Source organism: Panthera pardus, unplaced genomic scaffold (genome assembly GCF_024362965.1).
Source record: "Panthera pardus isolate Hobbes unplaced genomic scaffold, ASM2436296v1 HiC_scaffold_27, whole genome shotgun sequence".
NCBI lineage: Eukaryota > Metazoa > Chordata > Mammalia > Carnivora > Felidae > Panthera > Panthera pardus.
In genome coordinates this window covers 933,421-956,301 of record NW_026526843.1, presented here as the reverse complement: position 1 = coordinate 956,301, position 22,881 = coordinate 933,421, and the positions used below count along the sequence as shown (strand labels likewise).

The 22,881-nt window shown below is 39.4% G+C and overlaps 1 protein-coding gene across 1 annotated transcript in view; it reads left to right on the top strand.

Annotated features, from left to right (window-relative positions):
• The first annotated feature begins 142 nt into the window (after window positions 1-142).
• The window catches only part of LOC109260885 (phosphatidylinositol-binding clathrin assembly protein-like), a 45,066-nt gene continuing 22,327 nt past the window's right edge, over window positions 143-22,881 (top strand). The window contains exons 1-11 of the mRNA XM_019439373.2: window positions 143-220; window positions 1,541-1,616; window positions 2,103-2,205; window positions 2,366-2,459; window positions 2,580-2,691; window positions 3,552-3,658; window positions 4,420-4,461; window positions 15,325-15,404; window positions 16,240-16,316; window positions 20,690-20,773; window positions 20,892-20,922. Coding sequence (XP_019294918.2) covers window positions 143-220; window positions 1,541-1,616; window positions 2,103-2,205; window positions 2,366-2,459; window positions 2,580-2,691; window positions 3,552-3,658; window positions 4,420-4,461; window positions 15,325-15,404; window positions 16,240-16,316; window positions 20,690-20,773; window positions 20,892-20,922 — 884 coding nt within the window. The remainder of the gene's footprint in view (window positions 221-1,540; window positions 1,617-2,102; window positions 2,206-2,365; window positions 2,460-2,579; window positions 2,692-3,551; window positions 3,659-4,419; window positions 4,462-15,324; window positions 15,405-16,239; window positions 16,317-20,689; window positions 20,774-20,891; window positions 20,923-22,881) is intronic.

The following is a 22,881-nucleotide window of genomic DNA, read 5'->3' as shown; positions in this document are numbered from 1 at the left end:
TGGAATTACTTATTCTACTTTAACATTTTGTCTCAGTAAGCTTTGCGTTAAAAAGTTAGGATTTACAGATTGACTGGATCTTGAAACACTACAAAGTGACTAATTATACAGTGTGGCACTGATAAAAAAGGAACATATCTACATGGAACATAATAAAGAGCTTGGAAGTAGAACCGTATACTTCTATCAGAGCTTGGTGGCACTAAAAATGTGGGGGAAAGTATAGAATTTAAAATAAAGCCTTTTGGTAGAAATAACAACCTATGGAAAAAATAGAACGAGATCTCTATCTTACCCTAATATACGAAAATACATTCCACATGAATGAAATGTCTATGCATGCAAAAAACTAACATTTAAAATTAAAGAAAATGTGGGAGAATATGTTTATGACATTTGAGCAGGGAAGATGCCATAAAGTTGGAATCAGGTATTTCCAACATATACATTACAGACAAAAGATTAATATTCAGAATGCATTATCAGTAAGAAAAAGGCACTACAGTGGAATAGTTCCCAAGACAAATGAACAGAGGGTTCATAGAAAAGGAAACCAGAATGGCTGATGACCATCTGAGAACATGCTCAGATAAGCAACATTTTAAACGTGTGACAGTATCAGTGGATGATATATAAATATTAGTTGCTAGAGTTTGTGACTGTGGGGAGGAGAGCATTGAGACGTGTTTAGTAAAATTGAAAATGCCAAGTCCAGTGACCCAGCAAATCCACTTTTTGTAGCATATTTATAATAATTGAAAAGTAGAAATTAGGTAAATTTCTATCAGTACGGCACAGATAACTAAAATGAGGTGTTTATAAAATTAAGTGGATGTATACCAACAAGGCTAGATCTGAAAAACCATGCTCAGAGAGGAAGTAGGTTGCAGAATGATATTTAAATATAATATTATTTATGCAAGTTTCAAAATACTTAATATTTACCCTTGGGACAAATATATCTGAAATTATAAAGAAAATAGACTATAAAGATTAAAACTATGATACTCGTTACTTCCAGGGAGGAAAAGGAAATGGAACTTGGGGATGGGCAAAGGGCACTTTTTACTTTATAATATACTTTCTTCTTATTTTTGAAATAGACTTGAGGCAGTTCTGTGAAAAAGTTAGCAGTTATCGTCTCTGGGTAGTGAGGTACACAGATGTATCAGATTATATTTTTCTGAAAATTAAGTTATTAAAAAGTTTAATATTCACTATTAAAATAATTCTGGAATTAAGTAAAACTTCTCAAAATCAGAAAGGAGGGAATGGCTAGATAGAAAGTCCTGGTGGAAAAGAGTGTGTATTCACATGAGCTGCAACGTCTAAGCCCTTGTTTCGTTGGGAGAGTTGGCAACACTGCATATTCTTATGCTGCGCAGCCCAGGATGTGATCACGTTCACCTTAATCAGTGCTCCTGAAATAGATAGAAGCTATGTGATAGAATTGTGTTAAAGATGCATTCACAATGATAAACTCGTTAAAGAGCTCTACTTGTGGACAGAAGCTAATTTTATAATTTGGTACATTTGACAGCGTTTTATCCAGCATCTTGCATCTAGAAGCTCTTTGTTCACTTTGCACAACTTCCTGGATAAAAGCGCGCTAGAAGGTAAGATGATTTTTTGATGGAAATATTTCCATGTGGCAAGATGGGGGGAGCTCTGTTTTGAAAACTATGCCTGGTTAAAACATGGGCAGGGCTGGGGACAGATGGTGACAATGGGATGGGGAGTTTCAGGAAAATGCTAAGAATTTCCAATATTGTGTAGAAATGTGTAGAAATGTGTGTAGAAATGTGAAAAAAAAAAAAAAAACCTGATAAAGTTCAATTACTTCCTCGATTCAGGAATGTCACTATCAACACTACATCCTGAGGTGATTTCAAGGCTTTGAGGAAATAAGAAATAACCTTTATCAGAAAGTGTGAGGAATATTGGACTAGATCATTAATAAGGTCCATTCTAGCTTTTGTGCTTCAAAGACATCATAGAGGTATATGGATGAATGTGGAATGAGAAGTCTCGGCATTTGTTGACATACATTGTAAATGGTTAATGTTGATTACACTGGAAATAATAAAATATTTCATTTTTAGGCTATGCTATGTCAACCTTCATCAGGCGATATAGCAGGTACTTGAATGAGAAGTCACTCGCATGTAGACTGATCACATCTGACATCACCAAAGCCAGGAGAGGGTCAGTAAATATCATTTGTTTGTAAGCAAGAAATACTGAAATACGTAAGTGTTCTGATATGTAGTTGGCTAAAAACACAGCTTTATTTTGAGATGCTGATGTCACTGTGCTTCTCAAACTCTTAATTATTGATACTATGAATCTCTCTTCTCTTTTACAGGATGGATGGTATGATGAGAACTATGGATACAAAACAGCTGCTAAACACTCTTCCAGTTATTCAAATTCAGTTTGACGCTCTTCTTAATTTTAATGTAAGAGCTTTATAAATCCTTTTTGAACATATTGGTAAATGGCATTGTTTACCAGTAGGTGGGAGAAGGAATTATTTTAAACTGTGGTGGTAACTGATTCGTCTTTGGTTTAATTTCCAGGCAAATCCTAACCAGTTAACGAATGGTATAATCCATGCTGCTTTCATGCTTCTCTTTAAGGATTCTCTTCGCCTCTTTGCAGCCTATAATGAGGGGATCCTTAATCTGCTAGGTAGGCTAAGGAATAAACATTGCTTAAAAATATATAAACTGTTAAAAACCTTTTATGTCTACATTTAGACTCATATTTGTTTTAGATTCAAAATAGAAGATCCTTTCAAGGTCATATATAGTTTTAAATAATGAGACATTATATTGCTTTTTTTGGATAAAAATTACTTGACTAATTAGCCACAGAACTTTATAGTTGTTATATAAGTGCTAATTGATATTTCTGGGAAATTTACCAGGGAATCAACATGGATTGCCATATTTATACATTACACATTAAGGCCCACTCCACCAAGGTCATATCACATCATTTTGACTTTACTAGGAAGATATAGCCTATAACAAGTGTTATTATTATATACAAGCATATACTTCTTATGCTTTCCAAGAAGTTTCTGCCCTAATTTAGTCCTAATGAATGATCTATTTCATACGAAGTGTTCTCCAAGTTTCATTGATGAGAATTTGAGATTTTTCTTACAGTGAAGAAGTATCTAGTACATTTGTACAGTTATAAAAGAATAGGAAACACAGCCCCTTCCCTCAGAAAGCTTCCGATTGTGATGTTAGTAAATAATATTACAGACTGAAAGTTAGAGAAATTAAACTAAACTATCTGTGTCTTCCCAGCATTAGTGTTTGGCATGTGGTACTTACTTCATAAAAATCTGTTGCTTATACGGATCGACCAGTGTTGCTGCTGGCCAAGACAGAAAATAACTGGGTTAAAACTAGAATTGTTTTTGAACAAGTTAAAATCATATACAGATTCAGCTTAAGAAAGAATGATCAGAGTGGAGTGTAACTGGAAATTGGCTGTGATATCGGCTCTTTCGTGATAAATTTGTTTTTCGTTTTTAGACAAGTATTTTGATATGAGGAAAAGCCAGTGCAAGGAAAGCTTGGATATTTGCACCAAGTTCCTTGCAAGAACAACCAGGTTGGCAGAGTTCCTGAAAGTAGCAGAGGTACAGAAATCTGTTTCTATCCACGGCTTTTCTGCTGGTTTCTGTATCAGTTTAGTATCTGGTATAATGGGACCCCCCCTCCCCACTACACACGCACACGCACACGCACACACACCGAAGTTGGTAGAACTTTAACTATTTTGTAAACAGTAAAAGTATACACTAAAATTAGGTAGTTCAAGGATTTTTGTTTGTAGCCATGAGGATAAGTGTTACCAAGCTTATCCTCCCACCAGAAACAACTCCAACACTGGGCCAAATTCACGTGATAGACATCTTTTCAGGCAGTGGACAGTAGGTAGCACAGGTCAGTGATGAGCTGAAGAAGGAAACATAGGAGGTGACCCCCACGTTTGCCCTGACATTCAGAACCCACGCGGGATAACTAGTTGAACTTCTGAAAACCAAAGCAGGAAAAAAAAAAAACAAAACCCAAAGCCAAAACCACAACAATATGCATAGCAGCTGATCTCTGAGTACTTGACAAATGAGAACACATGTGTATAATACCCAAAATGCAATCTGGCTCTTTCCAGAAGAGCAAAAATTCACTATCTGGCAAGTCTTTTCTTTTATAGGTTTATCCTTAGGATGAATATAAGGCATACTTTAACTTGACATGGTTTGCTTGATCAACTAGGCACTAGCCCAGCAAGGCATTCATGCTCTAGCGGTATTTTCTCTTTTGTGTGCACATTGGTCTGATACTTACTTTTCTTTGTTGCCTCTCCCGGTTTTAATGTTTACGTTTGTGAATTCAGGAAGTCGGAGTTGACCAGAAAGACATTCCATATCTTACACAGGTCAGTGTATCTTTTCTGTGGGTTTAAATGACCTTTTTTGTCCTTACGTTTGTGTGTTTATTGTATCAATCATCATCTGAGACTCCATCCTTTGCCATAAACTTAACGTGTGTATTTTCACTCCCGAATGACTTCCATGCACACATACATGCATACATACATAGACATGTGTTTTCTGAACAGGCCATTCCCTGCTGAGTGCTAAATCGTGACTCATAACAACTAGACCATGGTTTTTTTTTTTTTAATTAAAAAAATTTTTTAGGTGTATTTATTTATTTTGAGAGAGAATGCATGAAAGCTTGAGTGGGGGAGTGGCAGAGGGAGAGAGAGAGAGAAGGAGAGAGAGAGAGAATCCCAAGCAGGCCCCGCGTTGTCCTCACAGGCCCAATGTAGGGCTCAAACTCATGAACTGTGAGATCGTGATCTGAGCCAAAATCAGGAGTTGGGACACTTAACCGACTTTGCTTTTTAAATGGGCAGTGGAAACAGCAGAATATTTGGAATATTTGGAATCTTAAGCAACTCATTTCCATTCTCCATGCCTCATTTATGCAACTGCAAAATGGGTATAATCCTACTGTCTTTCTTGTAGCAGTATCATGAGAATCAAACGGACTCAGGCTTTTTCCTTTCCTAGACACTGATCATCAGGAATCTGTCACACGGCAACAGGCGGGATGTGAGGTACAGGTGGCAATGCAGCAAGTGTGGGTGAAACAAGGGTCTGGCCACCTGCTCGAGCAGCCTGCGTGTGCCTTTTGCGTGTGCTCTGTCCCGCACGTACCACAGGACTCGAGCAGTAGGGCTGCTGGCCTAGCCTGGACCTGCAACGGAACTTTTTCCTGCTCTGGACCCCAAATTAATGTGGCCAGGTCACCTGGGATCTGGGCCAGAGCATTCTTCCCCGGTGTTGGAACATGCTGTCTCCAGAACTCAAAATTTACCGAAGTAGAAGGCCCGTGAATCTTTGCAAGCTTTATCTCCTACCCTCTGCAGGGCATGTAGTGTTTGGGGCTATCCACTGTACTGGCCTCTTCCTGCTCATCTGATCCAGTTAGCATGACATCATGGATATAAGTGGATCAGTATGATTTTCTGAGGGGCAAGCAGATGATCTAGAATTCTCCTGACCGTATTATGACAGACTGTTGAGGGCTAACACAGCCTGGGTCAAAACCGCAAAAGCATACCGTTGTCCGTTCCATGCCTACAAACTCTTTCTGATCAACGCTTTTGGGCAATAGGTAGGAGAACATTCACCAGATTTATAGTGTCACACCATGTATCTGAGACTACACGAACCCACCTCTACCCGAAGAACTGTTGTGGCTGGAACTGTGGCCACAACTGGGTTACTGCTTGGTTGATTATGCTGTAGTTTGTCATTCTCCAGGGCCTGACTGGTTTTGGGGGCCATAATGGTGGACTACATGGAGTAGTCATGGAGTACGCCTCACCCCTGCCTCCTTTTGAAGACTGGCACTACTTTCTGCCACCCTGGGAGGTGATTGTGTTTTTTATTTACTATTTTGCCCGGAAGGCAGGTGGAGGCCATTTCTGACACAAAGACCTCCCTCCACAAGTTACATGCCCCATCGCGATCTTCCCCCGCCCCATTCCTGGCCTCTAGGCCTTTAACTACTTTCATGGCCATCCGCCCAGCTCTCCCTATCCCATAAGTTAGGGCTGTTACTTTTTCCCAACCGGATCCCTGACCTTGCTGTGGTAGACCTGCCTTGGTGGCGACTAAAGGAAGGTGAAGTACTCAGACGGTGCCCGGCACAGGTAGTAGGCACGTGAAGAGAGAGAGGGTGAAGATGTAGGGGGCGAGACGGGTAGTAGATTGAAGTCCTCAAGGGGATGAGAGGACACTGGATCCAGAACACTGTGGACACACCTGTGGCCTCCAGTAAGACGATGGAAGAGGCGAGGATAGGATGGTTGCAGATACAAATAAATGTCAGGTTTGGTGGCAGAGAAGGAGGGAGTTTCTGTCTTATGTCTTCTCATAAACCTTTAAAGGAAAGAAAAGCGTCTTCTAATGTATACACAGAATAAGCACTCCTTCCTGTACAGATAAGTACAAAGGGGATTGGTGTGCAGACGTTGAACCCCACTGTGGGAAGAAATAACTCACAGCTTCCTGAATGAGAAGTCAGATAGCCAGAACAGATAAAAAGTGACAATGTCTGGGTGAGTAGGGGAGAAGATGGGATAGCATTGCCCGAAGTCACCATCACTGGTGGATATCAATCAACATTCACTCAAAAACACATGCTTGACCCCTGTAAGGAAGAAGGAGCCATAATGAGTGAGACACAGTGCCAACTCCTGAGTTCCTGGAGAAGACTACAGAAGCATGACTAGATATCTCCCAAAATGCAGTCCTCTGATTTTTGTCTACGTTAACCTCAGTTCCTTCAGGGAGGTGGTGGAGGTGAGAAGGGATCTTTGCTGAGAGCTGCAGCTTGGCCATCATGAGGGCACAGAGAAGCATTAATTGGCCTGGACTTGGCCTCTTGGCCTTGGCCTCCTTCACTGCTCACCACCTGTGGTCAGAGCTCCAAGGGGAATATCAGACAGAAGGAGCCCTAGGATAGAGGTCCACATTTCCCATTGGACTGACCAGTCTCTCCTCCTTACCTCACTTCTGGTTCTCAGGACCCCCAAATCAAAAACAAAGTACATGGCTATGGGAGTGGCTGCAGAAGGCAGGTGAAGGTCTTTGTTAGTAAACTTTTTTGCAGATCTTCATTCCTTCCTCCTTAAATCAGCTCCTTTTTCTGGGAGAGCTTCGTTATCAGTACCCTGGCCCCTGGCCCTCAGCCAGTACAGAAAGTCATTTGTCATGGCCCTGAGTCGGCAGAGCTGCTCCCATGACGTCGTGCTGTCTTGGGTGTCCTGGAAACCCTGGAGTGGAGTGAAATGCAGCGCTCCTTGGGAGGGGAGGGAGGGGAGGGAGGGGAGGGAGGCGAGGGAGGTGAGCATTAAGTCAGTCTCACCTCGGCCCCACCGCAGTCGGTCTCCTTGGGACAGGTCTACTCCAAGCAACGCACGGTTTCAAGGGGCGTTTTTAGCCAGCGTGCCACTGGATCTCTCGGAGGTCCTCAGGTCTTCCTTTGTGACCGTAGGTTGGCCAGCTTCTCCTCGTGCCTCCATCAGTCTTTACTTCATGTGAACGGATGCCAACCTATTAGGTGCAGGCTCACTGAAACCCTTGTGTCTTCTGAAAAGGAGATCTCGCTCGTTTGCTCAGCGAATCCTTCCTGTCTTGATTTCGACATCGTCTGGGGCTCACAGAGCCTCCTCCTGTGAGCGGCCGGCTGCTGTGTCTGTGTGTGGCCCTCATCTTTCACCCATTCTGCGCCGTTGCTGCTCGGGGTGACTCCCGGAAAGTCACGTGCGAGGTCTGCGCTGTCTGCGTTTTTAGTTCACACCAGCCTCGTTCAAACATACATCTCCGGGCCACATCCCTCATCAGAGCTCCGGGGACACAAACTCGAAGACCGACCGGCTGGTTCCACTCTCACGTGTACCTGGATGCTCTCTCCTCCTGCCTTCGCCACAGTGTTTCTGTGCCGTTGGGGGGTGGAGGGTAACTGCGTGCCTCACAAAAGACGTCTTACAGATTCATACCTGCCCTTCCACTGTAAAGCACCTTGGTGCCTGTTAAGTTTTCAGTAGTTCTGAGCCATGTTCTGCTACTTATATCTGTAACCTTGGGCCGCGGCATTTCCACAGATTTACAGCTCACAGTGAATTGTCTGAAAACAACTCAGATGAAAACGAGTCCTTCCAAAAAAATATTGTTCAAATGTAGTGATAACTGTTGTTATTTTGTTATTTTATGTATTCTTTGTTAGTTATTTTGTTATATATTCAGTGGATGACTGACTGAATGAACCAGAAACACTGTCTCATTGGCCACTGTGTGTTTGCCGTAATGAAACTGGCAGCGCTCTGTTCATTTTTGGGTGTCCCATTGTCCCTTCTTGCCCATCTCGTATATTCGAACATTTGAGGTTCACCCTAAGCCCCAGACTTCCTGGTTTTCCCACTGCTGAAGTGCCTGTAGGCTCCATCAAGGGAAAGATTCTCTTATTCTTCTGTACTCAGGAGAAGACCTGGTCCCAACCTTTGGCCCAATGGGAGAATCCCTCTGAGCAGATTTCTGCTTGGCGGCCTCATTCTGTCAGCTCCTCTATTTTCAGGCCCATGTGTTTGTTGCCCTTCTTTATATCTGTTGTACCATTATAATCAATGATAGCACTCCCCTTTTTTTTTGCAGAATTGTTCCTTCCCCTGCCTACATCTCTGCAAACAGTTCCTTCATTAAACCCTCCTCCAACTGCCATTTCAGTGCCATCTACACCCACCTCTGCCACCACACCGTCATCCATCATCCTAGCTTAAACTTCCATCATCACTCACTTCCAACCCCTCTGCCACCATAGACTCTGCCCCATGCTGTTTGGCACAATGCAACCAGAATGCTGATCTGGTAACTTGCAAAATACAAACGTGATCACTTCACCCCTTGCTTAAAAGTCCTCCAGTGGAGTAGCCATACTTATATCAGACAAACTAGACTTTAAATTAAAGGCTGTAACAAGAGATGAAGAAGGGCATTATATAATAATCACAGGGTCTATCCATCAGGAAGAGCTAACAATTATAAATGTCTATGCGCCGAATACAGGAGCCCCCAAATATATAAAACAATTACTCACAAACATAAGCAACCTTATTGATAAGAATGTGGTCATTGCAGGGGACTTTAACACCCCACTTACAGAAACGGATAGATCATCTAGACACACGGTCAATAAAGAAACAAGGGCCCTGAATGACACATTGGATCAGATGGACTTGACAGATATATTTAGAACTCTGCATCCCAAAGCAACAGAATATACTTTCTTCTCGAGTGCACATGGAACATTCTCCAAGATAGATCACATACTGGGTCACAAAACAGCCCTTCATAAGTTTACAAGAATTGAGATCATACCATGCATACTTTCAGACCACAATGCTATGAAGCTTGAAATCAACCACAGGAAAAAGTCTGGAAAACCTCCAAAAGCATGGAGGTTAAACAAAACCCTACTAAAGAATGAGTGGGTCAACCAGGCAATTAGAGAAGAAATTAAAAAATATATGGAAACAAACGAAAATGAAAATACAACAATCCAAACGCTTTGGGATGCAGCGAAGGCAGTCCTGAGAGGAAAATACATTGCAATCCAGGCCTGTCTCAAGAAACAAGAAAAATCCCAAATACAAAATCTAACAGCACACCTAAAGGAAATAGAAGCAGAACAGCAAAGACAGCCTAAATCCAGCAGAAGAAGAGAAATAATAAGGATCAGAGCAGAAATAAACAATATAGAATCTAAAAAAATTGTAGAGCAGATCAACGAAACCAAGAGTTGGTTTTTTGAAAAAATAAACAAAATTGATAAGCCTCTAGCCAGGCTTCTCAAAAACAAAAGGGAGAGGACCCAAACAGATAAAATCATGAATTAAAATGGAATTATTACAACCAATCCCTCAGAAATACAAGCAATTATCCGGGAATACTATGAAAAATTATATGCCAACAAACTGGACAACCTGGAAGAAATGGACAAATTCCTAAACACCCACACACTTACAAAACTCAATCAGGAGGAAATAGAAAGCTTGAACAGACCCATAACCAACGAAGAAATTGAATCAGTCATCAAAAATCTCCCAACAAATAAGAGTCCAGGACCAGATGGCTTCCCAGGGGAGTTCTACCAGATGTTTAAAGCAGAGATAATACCTATCCTTCTCAAGCTATTCCAAGAAATAGAAAGGGAAGGAAAACTTCCAGACTCATTCTATGAAGCCAGTATTACTTTGATTCCTAAACCAGACAGAGACCCAGTAAAAAAAGAGAACCACAGGCCAATATCCCTGATGAATATGGATGCAAAAATTCTCAATAAGATACTAGCAAATCGAATTCAACAGCATATAAAAAGAATTATTCACCATGATCAAGTGGGATTCATTCCTGGGATGCAGGGCTGGTTCAACGTTCACAAATCAATCAACGTGATACATCACATTAATAAAAGAAAAGATAAGAACCATATGATCCTGTCAATCGATGCAGAAAAGGCCTTTGACAAAATTCAGCACCCTTTCTTAATAAAAACCCTTGAGAAAGTTGGGATAGAAGGAACATACTTAAAGATCATAAAAGCCATTTATGAAAAGCCCACAGCTAACATCATCCTCAATGGGGAACAACTGAGAGCTTTTTCCCTGAGATCAGGAACACAACAGGGATGTCCACTCTCACTGCTGTTGTTTAACATAGTGTTAGAAGTTCTAGCATCAGCAATCAGACAACAAAAGGAAATCAAAGGCATCCAAATTGGCAAAGATGAAGTCAAGCTTTCGCTTTTTGCAGATGACATGATATTATACATGGAAAATCCGATAGATTCCACCAAAAGTCTGCTAGAACGGATACATGAATTCAGCAAAGTTGCAGGATACAAAATCAATGTACAGAAATCAGTTGCATTCTTATACACTAACAATGAAGCAACAGAAAGACAAATAAAGAAACTAATCCCATTCACAATTGCACCAAGAAGCATACAATACCTAGGAATAAACCTAACCGAAGATGTAAAAGATCTGTATGCTGAAAACTATAGAAAGCTTATGAAGGTAATTGAAGAAGATATAAAGAAATGGAAAGACATTCCCTGCTCATGGACTGGAAGAATAAATATTGTCAAAATGTCGATACTACCCAAAGCTATCTACACATTCAATGCAATCCCAATCAAAATTGCACCAGCATTCTTCTCGAAGATAGAACAAGCAATTCTAAAATTCATATGGAAACACAAAAGGCCCCGAATAGCCAAAGTAATTTTGGAGAAGAAGACCAAAGCAGGAGGCATCACAATCCCAGACTTTAGCCTCTACTACAAAGCTGTCATCATCAAGACAGCATGGTATTGGCACAAAAACAGACACATAGACCAATGGAATAGAATAGAAACCCACAAACGTATGGCCGACTAATCTTTGACAAAGCAGGAAAGAACATCCAATGGAAAAAAGACAGTCTCTTTAACAAATGGTGCTGGGAGAACTGGACAGCAACATGCAGAAGATTGAAACTAGACCACTTTCTCACACCATTCACAAAAATAAACTCAAAATGGATAAAGGACCTGAATGTGAGACAGGAAACCATCAAAACCCTAGAGGAGAAAGCAGGAAAAGACCTCTCTGACCTCAGCCGTAGCAATCTCTTACTCGACACATCCCCAAAGGCAAGGGAATTAAAAGCAAAAATGAATTACTGGGACCTTATGAAGATAAAAAGCTTCTGCACAGCAAAGGAAACAACCAACAAAACTAAAAGGCAACCAACGGAATGGGAAAAGATATTTGCAAATGACATATCGGACAAAGGGCTAGTATCCAAAATCTATAAAGAGCTCACCAAACTCCACACCCGAAAAACAAATAACCCAGTGAAGAAATGGGCAGAAAACATGAATAGACACTTCTCTAAAGAAGACATCCAGATGGCCGACAGGCACATGAAAAGATGCTCAACGTCGCTCCTCATCAGGGAAATACAAATCAAAACCACACTCAGATATCACCTCACGCCAGTCAGAGTGGCCAAAATGAACAAATCAGGAGACTATAGATGCTGGAGAGGATGTGGAGAAACGGGAACCCTCTTGCACTGTTGGTGGGAATGCAAACTGGTGCAGCCACTCTGGAAAACAGTGTGGAGGTTCCTCAGAAAATTAAAAATAGATCTACCCTATGACCCAGCAGTAGCACTGCTAGGAATTTATCCAAGGGATACAGGAGTACTGATGCATAGGGGCCCTTGTACCCCAATGTTTATAGCGGCACTCTCAACAATAGCCAAATTATGGAAAGAGCCTAAATGTCCATCAACTGATGAATGGATAAAGAAATTGTGGTTTATATACACAATGGAATACTACATGGCAATGAGAAAGAACGAAATATGGCCCTTTGTAGCAACGTGGATGGAACTGGAGAGTGTGATGCTAAGTGAAATAAGCCATACAGAGAAAGACAGATACCGTATGTTTTCACTCTTATGTGGATCCTGAGAAACTTAACAGAAACCCATGGGTGAGGGGAAAGAAAAAAAAAAGAGGTTAGAGTGGGAGAGAGCCAACGCATAAGAGACTCTTAAAAACTGAGAACAAACTGAGGGTTGATGGGGGGTGGGAGGGAGGGGAGGGTGGGTGATGGGTATTGAGGAGGGCACCTTTTGGGATGAGTACTGGATGTTGTATGGAAACCAATTTGACCATAGACTTCATATATTGAAAAAAAAATAAACATTAAAAAAATAATAAGAAGAAACAGAACAAACATTGGTATATAGTTAGGTAAATTGAGTAATTTCTTTTTTTTATTAATTTATTTAAATGTTAAAAATTTCCCATTTCTCTGACCCTCACTCCAATGCCACGTCTGGGGACCACTAATTTTTTGTCTGCATGTATGAGCTTGCAGAATATATATATATATTTTTCAAGGATTCTATTCTGTCCCATTCTTCCATGTGTCTGAACTTAATACCACACTGTTTTAATTATATCTTTGTAATATATTTTGGAATCAGGCAGCATGTAAATAAACAAAGAGCAGAAAAGACCTGTAAATACACAGAACAAACTGATTATGGCCAGAGGAGAGGGTGGTAGGAGTAGGGGCAAAATGGGTGAAGGAGAGTGGGAGATACAGGCTTCCAATTATGAAGTGAATAAGTGACAAGAATAAAATCTACAACACAGGAATATAGTCAGTTGTATTGTGCTAGCATTTCATGGTGGTAGATACTAGCTACAACTGTGAGCATAGCAGAACATGTGCACTTGTGAATCACTATGTTGTATGTCTGAAACTAATGTAACATCCTGTGTCAACTATACTCAAATTAAAAAAAAAAGAAATTAAAAAAAAAAGTCCTCCAGTGGTCACCATTGTTGAATCCTTACCTACTCTCCAGGTTCATCTCCCCCACATTTCCCTTTGCTCTCTGCTCTAGCAACATGGTGCATGGTTATTCTCGGTCTGTGCCATATGACTTTCCCAGGGTCTTTGCACATGTTCTACCTGCGATTCTCATTCTTCTCCTACTACCCTACTTATCTTCTGGAGATCCTTCAGATCTCAACTCACCTGTTGCTTTCTTCAGGAGTACTTGCTTCTCTGACCTCCCTGACATGATCAGATTCCGCAACTTAAACCCTAGCTGAATATCTTGTACCCTTCTTTCATAGTACTTTTCACAACTTTGATTTTACATTTATTCATGTGATTCTTTGATAGTTCTCCTCCCCTAGATCTGTAGACTGGAGCTTCCCAGGTCATGAAGCCTGGGACCAGATTCTTGGCTGTATCCCTAGGGTCTAATGTATTGTAGTAGTTTATCAGTAAACTTGCTTCAGAGTGAGTGATTGGATCAGGAGAGAAATGGTGGGATATGTAAAACTCCTTTGGGGAACAGATCTTATATAAGAAGCACACTTTTTCCATTTTTAATGGGGATTGGGAATGAAAAGATATATCCACATTCATTTAGCAAATATTAATTAAGCACTTACTATGTGCCAAACCCTCATATTCTATTGCAAGAGAGCAGACAATAAACATACGTAGAAAGAAACCTAGGGGCGCCTGGGCGGCTCCGTCGGTTAAGCGTCTGACTTCAGCTCAGGTCATGATCTCACAGTCTGTGAGTTTGAGCCCCGTGTCGGGCTCTGTGCTGACAGCTCAGAGCCTGGAGCCTGCTTTGGATTCTGTGTCTCCCTCTCTCTCTCTTTCTGCTCCTCACCCGCTTGTGCTCTCTCTCTCTTGGTCTCAAAAATAAATAAAATGTAAAAAAGAGAAAGAAACCTATAGTTTCAGTGAAGGTAAGTGATGTGAAGAAAAGTAAAACATAGTGAGGGTAAAGAGACTATTGGTAGCTACTATTTTATATCGGTGAGGAGGTGACATTTCAGCAGACCAAAAGCCATGATTGAATGTGCTAATATGAATGAGATTCTCCCTTTCTTTTCTTTCTCTCTCCGTTTCCTTCTCTCCCTTTCTCCCTCTTCTCCATTAGGCTTAATGTTTTACTTAAATTTATGTAGTGACTTGGTGACTCATGAAGGAACCCAAAATAATGAATGATTGCAAGTCTGATGTCTTCCCCAAAAGAGAGAGATGTTTTACCAGTCCTTTTGTCGTTTTTTTTAAAAAAATGTACATAAAAGCATAGTTTGAAAATCTTATTTGCCATCAAGATGCTGCTTTTCATAATGAATTTACTTGTAGCAATTGAACATGGGTTTGAACTATGCAGGTCCACTTATATGTGGAGTTTTTTCAATAAATAGATTGGAAAATTTTTTGGGGATTTGCAGCAATTTGAAAAAACTTATGGATGAACTTCATCACCTAGAAATACTGAAAAAATTAAGGAAAGTTAGGTATTATTGTAAGAATAGAACATATAATATGTATAACACACAAAATCTGCATTAACCAACTGTTTATATTGTTGGTGAGGCTTCCAATCAATAGTAGGCTATCAGTGGCTAACTTTTTGGAGAGTCAAACGTTATACATGGATTTTCAACTGCACAAGGGTCTGTGTACCTAACCCCCACATTGTTCAAAGGTCATCTGTATTTACCTTTAATACCTTTGCTATATAGGTGTCTTAGTTTTTGTTCAGAACCTTTTTATGATGTAGGAGAGTATGGATTTGCTAAGAACTATCAGAAAATAAGTCTTCCACAAAAACTTGATCTTCAGGCACCCTACAGTTTACTTGAAGCCCTAAAACAGCATTTAGCTTCTTTGGAAGAGAAAAATGACAGTTTTCCTCCTTACAGGTAAGTTAATAAATGCCTTAATATAAATTAATTTTGTTTCTATGTAAATAATTTCCTTCCTTTTAACAACATGGAAGTGACTAAGTAAATCATGGGCTTCGAACCTGCTGGAACACTATGTAGCAGTTTTAAATGGAATAGAGGTTTTCAGCCTTTTATGGGATTCCATACTCTCCACAAGGCTGACATGCTTCCCAAGGGAACAGCTTTTATTATGTTGAGTGAGTCTCAAACTCAGAAGTTGGGACTGGAACAAACCCTCTTTTGCAGAATTTGTTTTCCTCCCTTAGAGGCTTCCCTAGTGAGAATAACTGTTGTAGACAATGATTTAATGCTTATCCACAAAACAGCGTGCATAGTAACATTCAAGACGTGTGTGTGTATACACACATATATGCACATACACACAGACCTGCACTCTTCTGTATATGTGTGTATATACACAAATTAAATAATACACATTTTGAGGTATAATGCTTCAAAATGTTTGTTAGCTATTTCTGATTGGAAAAATTATGGTTGATTTCAATTTTTTCTTTTTTCTTTTTACTTTTCAGTATTTTTCAGAATTTCTATAAAGATCATGTATTATTCATTCATTCCACTTATTAGGTTATGTTGATTATAATTGACTTATATTATCACATTGTATTAGACAACAAGTCTGTTGACTATTTCTTCTCTTTATCACAGATGTATAATTAGTATATAGTTGGATGGATGGATTAATGGATGGATAGATGGTTAAATTAAGGAAATGTATGCTCAGCTGGGTGGGATATATGTGATTCTATTTATTTTCCAGTATGCCTCATTTTTCTTGCAATCTTTTAAGTCTTCAGCGCGCATTGATTCCCCCCATCCCAAATAATCCAGTTGTGAAAACTTCAACAAGCAGAGCTTGGTTCTCAGGTAACCTAACTCGATTATATGATTATGTCAGTAATCACTGAGAACAGGATTAGAGTCTTTAATAATTCTGCTGCTTAACCACCTACTATGTGTGCTGCCTCCTCCTGAAGCAGTCTCTGACCAAGTGGTTTCATTTGTAGGAATTTATTCAATGCATATATTCAGGATTGCGAAATGATATATGAGCAGGGATATCCAATACAATAAGAGGCTTGTTTTTATGTATTGAAATGGAAATATTTCCAAGATATATTGTTAAATAAAAAATGAGCAAGGTGTGACACAAAGTATAGTATACTCCCATCTTTGCTTTTAAAACAGAAAAAAGGATATATATGTTTGTAAATTTCTTAAAGAATACTTCTGGAAAGATATACAAGAAATGAATAAAATGCACTGCCTCCAAGAACTTGGTGGTTCATGGAAAGGATGGGTGGAGAGTCCTCATTGTACACAATTTTGTAACTTGAATTTTGTACATGTAAACAATTACTAATTAAAAGATAAATTTAACAAAGAAACATATACATACAGTGTGATACCTTGTTACGCTTAACATGGAAGTCCTTTGTAACCTCTTAAGGTTAGTTTGCCTCATACTTCGGTAGTTTGCTGAATTTTCAGGAATTTTGCAAGCTGGTTGATGTCACATTGGTAATTTGAAATGGGCCATGATGGAAGTATTTACACGACAGAAATGGACAAACACTACAAAACAGGCCTTTTGTTTTTCTTGGAGAGCTGGTTGTTACACATTTACTGTCACATGACAGTTCATAATCAGCCATATTCTGTTTTTTTAATGGGTGATTGTGTTTCGATGATGTTACTTAATCCTCTAGTCACAAATCCGGTAATAATGAGCTATATTATCACAGAGTTTATATGTGTTCGAATTAAAGTTCTTAATTTAACTTGAAGACTTAAACTGTATCTATTTTAAATGTTTTTCCTTTTCTTTTGTACATATATTCTCAATGGACAAACCTTCTGCACTTTGAATGGGTAAGTTTGACCAAAACTATGAGGAACATAATAAGTCCTTTGAATGAAACCATATTATAGCAAAAGTGGCACATTTTTGTATAGTATACTCCAAAAGAGTATACATTTTTGTATAGTATACCCCAAAAGAATGACCACTTTGCTGAGTCCCTACAGGAATCATGAGCACTTATGACAGATGTTACAAGACAGTTAAATATAGTATTTGACAAGCTGTGGATTCAGTCTGATGTGAACGTGAATTCCAAGTCAAGGGTAGGGAGAATGGGGAACTACTACTACACTATTACAAAGGCCTATGGGCTGCCTGACCCTCATTGCTTGAACCGATTCTACTGACAACCCTATGAGCAGCTGAAACCACTTTTTCTCTCAAATCAATGGTTTAAAGGTACCTGCCATGAAACCAGAGTGCTTGGGTTCAAACTTCACTCTAGCATTCATAGACTGTGTGACTTAGGGCAGACTACTTAACCTCTCTGTACCTCGGCTTCCTGATCCTCATAAGGTTGCTCTCAGGATAAATGAATCAATACCTGTAGAATGCTTAGAACAGGGCTTGACCCATGTGTTACTTAGAAGTGCATTTCAAAATTTCATGTATATGGGGGATGGGGATCTTTTTTATTCAGTTTTTCATTTTCATTTCAGTATAGTTAACATGCAGTGTTATATTAGTTCCAAGTGTACAATATAGTGATTCTACGCTTCCATACAACACCCGGTGCCCATCACAAGTGCCCTCCTTAATCCCCATCACCTATTTTACCCATTCGTCCTTCCCACCTCCCCTCTGGTGACCATCAATCAGTCTGTTCTCTAGAGTTAAGAGTCTATTTCTTGGTTTTTCTCTCCTTGTCCTTTGTTTGTTCTGTTTCTCAAATTCCACATATGATGAAATCATAAGGTATTTGTCTTTTTCTGACTGACTTATTTTACTTAGCATAATACTCACTACCTCCATCTGTGTCATTGCAAATGGCAAGACTTTATTCTATTTTTATGGTCAAATAACATTCCATTGTATAGATAAACCACACCTTCCTTATCCATTCATCTATCACTGGACACTTGGGCTGCTTCCATAGCTTGGCTATTGTAGATAGTGCTTCTGTAAGCATACGGGTACATGTATCCCTTTGCATTAGTGTTTTTGTATTCTTTGTGAAAATATCCAGTGGTGTGATTACTGGATCATAGGGTAGTACTATTTTTAATGTTTTCAGGAACATTGGTACTGTTTTCCAGAGTGACTGCACCAGTTTGCAATCCCATGAGCAGTGCAAGAGGGTTCCCCTTTCTCCACATCATTACCAACACCTGTTGTTTCCTGAGTTGTTAATTTTAGCCATTCTGACAGGTGTGAGGTGGTATCTCATAGTGGTTTTGATTTGTATTTCCCTGATGATGAGTGGTGTTTAGCATTTTTCCATGTATCTTCTGGACATATGGGGATCTTCTAATGATCTTTTTTTGCTACCGAATTGTAGCCTGGTTGCATTATGTCAGAGAATCTTCGCTGTAATTTCAGTCCTTTGGAATTTGTTGATACTTCCTTCATGGCCCAGCATATAATCATTTTTCTTTTTGGTAGAAGTTTTATGTGCACTGGAAAACTGCATCCTCTTGTTGGTAGATACAGTATTCTGTGTATGTCCGTTAGGCTGAAGTTGTTAATTGTGTTTTTTCAGGTCCTCTGTATCTTCATTGATTATTTTGTCCACTTGTTCATACAGTTCCTAAGAATCATGTGTGAACATTTCCCTTATTTCCTCATAAACCATATTAAGCACTATTTTTAGCTCATACACCACTAAATGAGTCTTATTAAAGTCATCAGTCACCTCCACATTGCAAGATCTGATGGTGATTACTCAGGCTTCATCTTGTTGGGTCCCCTCAGTTCATCACTCCCACCTCTTTGATACACTTTCTTAAGTTTACCTATTGGTATTCTTCTTATGTAACTCTTGGCTCCTTTTTAGACTTTTTTTACTGATTTATCCTCATTTCTCTTCTTTACATATACTTACTCATTCCTAGATGACCTCATCCAGGCTCAAGGCCTTAAACACTGTTTACGTGATAAGGACCCCCAAATTAGTATCTCTAGCTACAGCCATTTCTCTTGGACTTCAGAATTGGTATCTAAGTGTCTATTCAGTGATTTCACTTGAATTGTCTAGTAGGGTTCTAAAACTCAATATGTCTAAAACTAAGCTTCTGATACTCTACTGCAAACCTGTTGGTTTTACCTTCAAAATATATCTAAATGTTGACCACTTCTCACTATCTCCAGTGCTACCACCCTATTTAACGTTACCATCATCTCTGACCTGGACCACTACAAGGGCTTTCAGACCACCTCCCTGCTTCTTCCCTTGCCCTGCAGTCCTTCTTTACATAACAAGGTGATCTCATTAAAATACCAATCAGATAAGGGTGCCTGGGTGGCTCAGTTGGTTAGGGATCCAACTCTTGATTTTGGCTCAGGTCATGATCTCATGGTTCATGGGATTGAGCCCCTCGTTGGGCTCTGTGCTGACAGTGCAGAACTGGCTTTGGATTCTCTCTCTCCCTCTCTCTCTGCTCCTTCCCTACTCACCCTCTCTCTCTCAAAATAAATAAATTAAATTAATAAATAAATAAATAAACAAACATTACAAAAAATCAGATCATGTCTCTCCTCTGTTCAAATCTCTTCAGTGGCTTCCCCATCTCAGGGAAGTTGGCCTAAGATGGTGGCCTCAGAGTAAAATGCAAAGTCCTTACAATTCTTTACAAGGACCTCAGTTGCCTTTCTGACCCCTTTGATTACTCTAACTTCAGACACATTTGCCTCATTATTCTTCCTGAGGGCCTTTGTTCATGCTGTTCTTTCTGCTGGATGCACATGGTTTACTTTCATATACTTTAGGTCTTTACTTAAAAGTCCCCTTCTCAGTGAACTTTTCCTATCTAAAATTTAAATACCCCTCCCCTACCGACATATCATACCTCTCTCTCTGATATTTTTCCCTTAGCACTTACCACAAGCTAACATATGCTTCATTTATCTTGGTTATTTTGTCTCCAATGGAATATATGCTGCATGAAGGCAGGGAGTTTTCTCTTATTTCTTCACTGTATCTTCAGCACTGAGTATGGTATCTAAGAAGTGCTCAATTAAAATGTATTTAATGAGTAATTTAACATGACTTTATTTATAGTCATTAGCCTAATAATTTTATGTGCTATTATTTTGTAATGGGAGGTACATATATATCATTACTGTGTTGATATAAATTTGCTTTAGGTTTTCATCTAATTCTGTTTCGTATTTTCAGATTATTTTCCCTATATGATATAACAAACATTATATTCACAAGTCCGCAAACGTGTTGGAGCCAAACAGCAAGGTGGAAAAACCATTGCAAACAATCTGGATGGCTTGCCTGCTAGCCTTGCAGGAAGTAAGCATCTATTTTTAAATTAATATTTTATATATATATGTATATAAATTCATATTTAAATTTATTTTAAGAAAAAGTATACAAAAATAATGTGAAATTTGTTTGTTTTATGAAACAGATCTTAACTTCGGAGAAAGTCCAGTCAACAAGTAAGATTTTAGTATTTAAAAAGTACAGCGATGGGGCGCCTGGGTGGCGCAGTCGGTTAAGCGTCCGACTTCAGCCAGGTCACGATCTCGCGGTCTGTGAGTTCGAGCCCCGCGTCGGGCTCTGGGTTGATGGCTCAGAGCCTGGAGCCTGCTTCCAATTCTGTGTCTCCCTCTCTCTCTGCCCCTCCCCCGTTCATGCTCTGTCTCTCTCTGTCCCAAAAATAAAAATAAAAAATGTTGAAAAAAAAAAATTAAAAAAAAAAAAAAAAAAAAGTACAGCGAGGGGCGCCTGGGTGGCGCAGTCGGTTAAGCGTCCGACTTCAGCCAGGTCACGATCTCACGGTCCGTGAGTTCGAGCCCCGCGTCAGGCTCTGGGCTGATGGCTCAGAGCCTGGAGCCTGTTTCCGATTCTGTGTCTCCCTCTCTCTCTGTCCCTCCCCCGTTCATGCTCTGTCTCTCTCTGTCCCACAAATAAATAAAAAAAAAAAAAAACGTTGAAAAAAAAAATAAAAAGTACAGCGAATAATAACATACATGTTAGAGGAAGAGACTCATGAGAATGACAACCAAAAAAGTAATCATTTTAGATTCGATATAGAAATCATTTGTTAAAAAACTCTATAATATGAGAATTTTTTCCTTCAATAATTAATAGAGAGAATTTGTTATATACTATCCCAATTTTCGTAGGCGATGTTCTTGGTTAAAGTGTACCATATTATATATTACACAGTTCTCCTCCTACCCCTCTGACAATCCCTTCAATGGTTCATCTGGAGGATCTGTTTTTCTAAGCATGTCATAAACATTGGCATTCCTCGTGGTTTTGTACTCTTGGTTCTTTTCTTTATTATATAGACTCAAGTGACTAATACTTATTTTTTATTTTATTAAACGAAGGCTGTAAAACCACCAGTTGGAACTTCTCGGCATCTTAAGATAATCAGTGTTACTTCAGTGAGTGAATCCCTACATTTTCAGCCAAAAAAACTTCCAAAAGCAGGCAAATGGAAACCAAAGGAAGGCAGAAGTGATAATATTAACAACAAATACTGTGGGATGTAAGTTTAAAAACACTACACAGATTAGGAGGGATACCATTACAATGATAAAAGACACTATGGAGGCACTATTTTGTGTATACGCAAAGTTAAATACATGAAACCAAAGTTATTAGAAATACATGGAGAATTTAAGAAAAATACAATTATAAGCAGTGATTTCAAACCACCTCTTTCATTATTGGATAGATCTAGTAAGCAAAACGTGAGTAAGGACATAGAAGAATTTGAATAATGCATAATAAATAATAAACCTGAGTGCGCGTGCGCGCGCGCACACACACGGAATGTTCATTTTCTTCAAAGCAATCACACCTTGGCAAAAAACTACAGAATTTTACAGGCTATATTCTGTCATAATCTAATGAAATCAGAACTCATTAATAAAAAGTTGACCATGGATCTTAACTATTTATAAGTTTAAAAACATAGTCCAAATGTCCACTGACTGATGAATGGATAAAGAAGGTGTGGTACATATATCCAATGGAGTACTACTTGGCGATCAAAAAGAATGAAATCTTGCCATCTGCAACAACATGGAAGGAATTAGAGTGTATTATATTAAATGAAATAACTCAGAGAAAGACAAGTATCATAACTTCACTCATGTGGAATTTAAGAAACACAATGGATGAACATAGGGGAAGGGAAGGAAAAAGAAGATAAAAACAGGCAGGGAGGCAAACCATAAGAGACTCTGAAGTATAGAAAACAAACTGAGGGTTGCTGGAGGGGAGGTGGGTGGAGGGTTGGGCTAAAGGGGTGATGGGCACTCAGGAGGGCAGTTGTTGGGATGAGCAGTTGGTGTCATAGGTAAGTGATGAATCACTGGGCTCTACTCCTGAAGCCAATACTATGCTGTGTGTTAACTAACTTTAATTTAAATAAATAAACA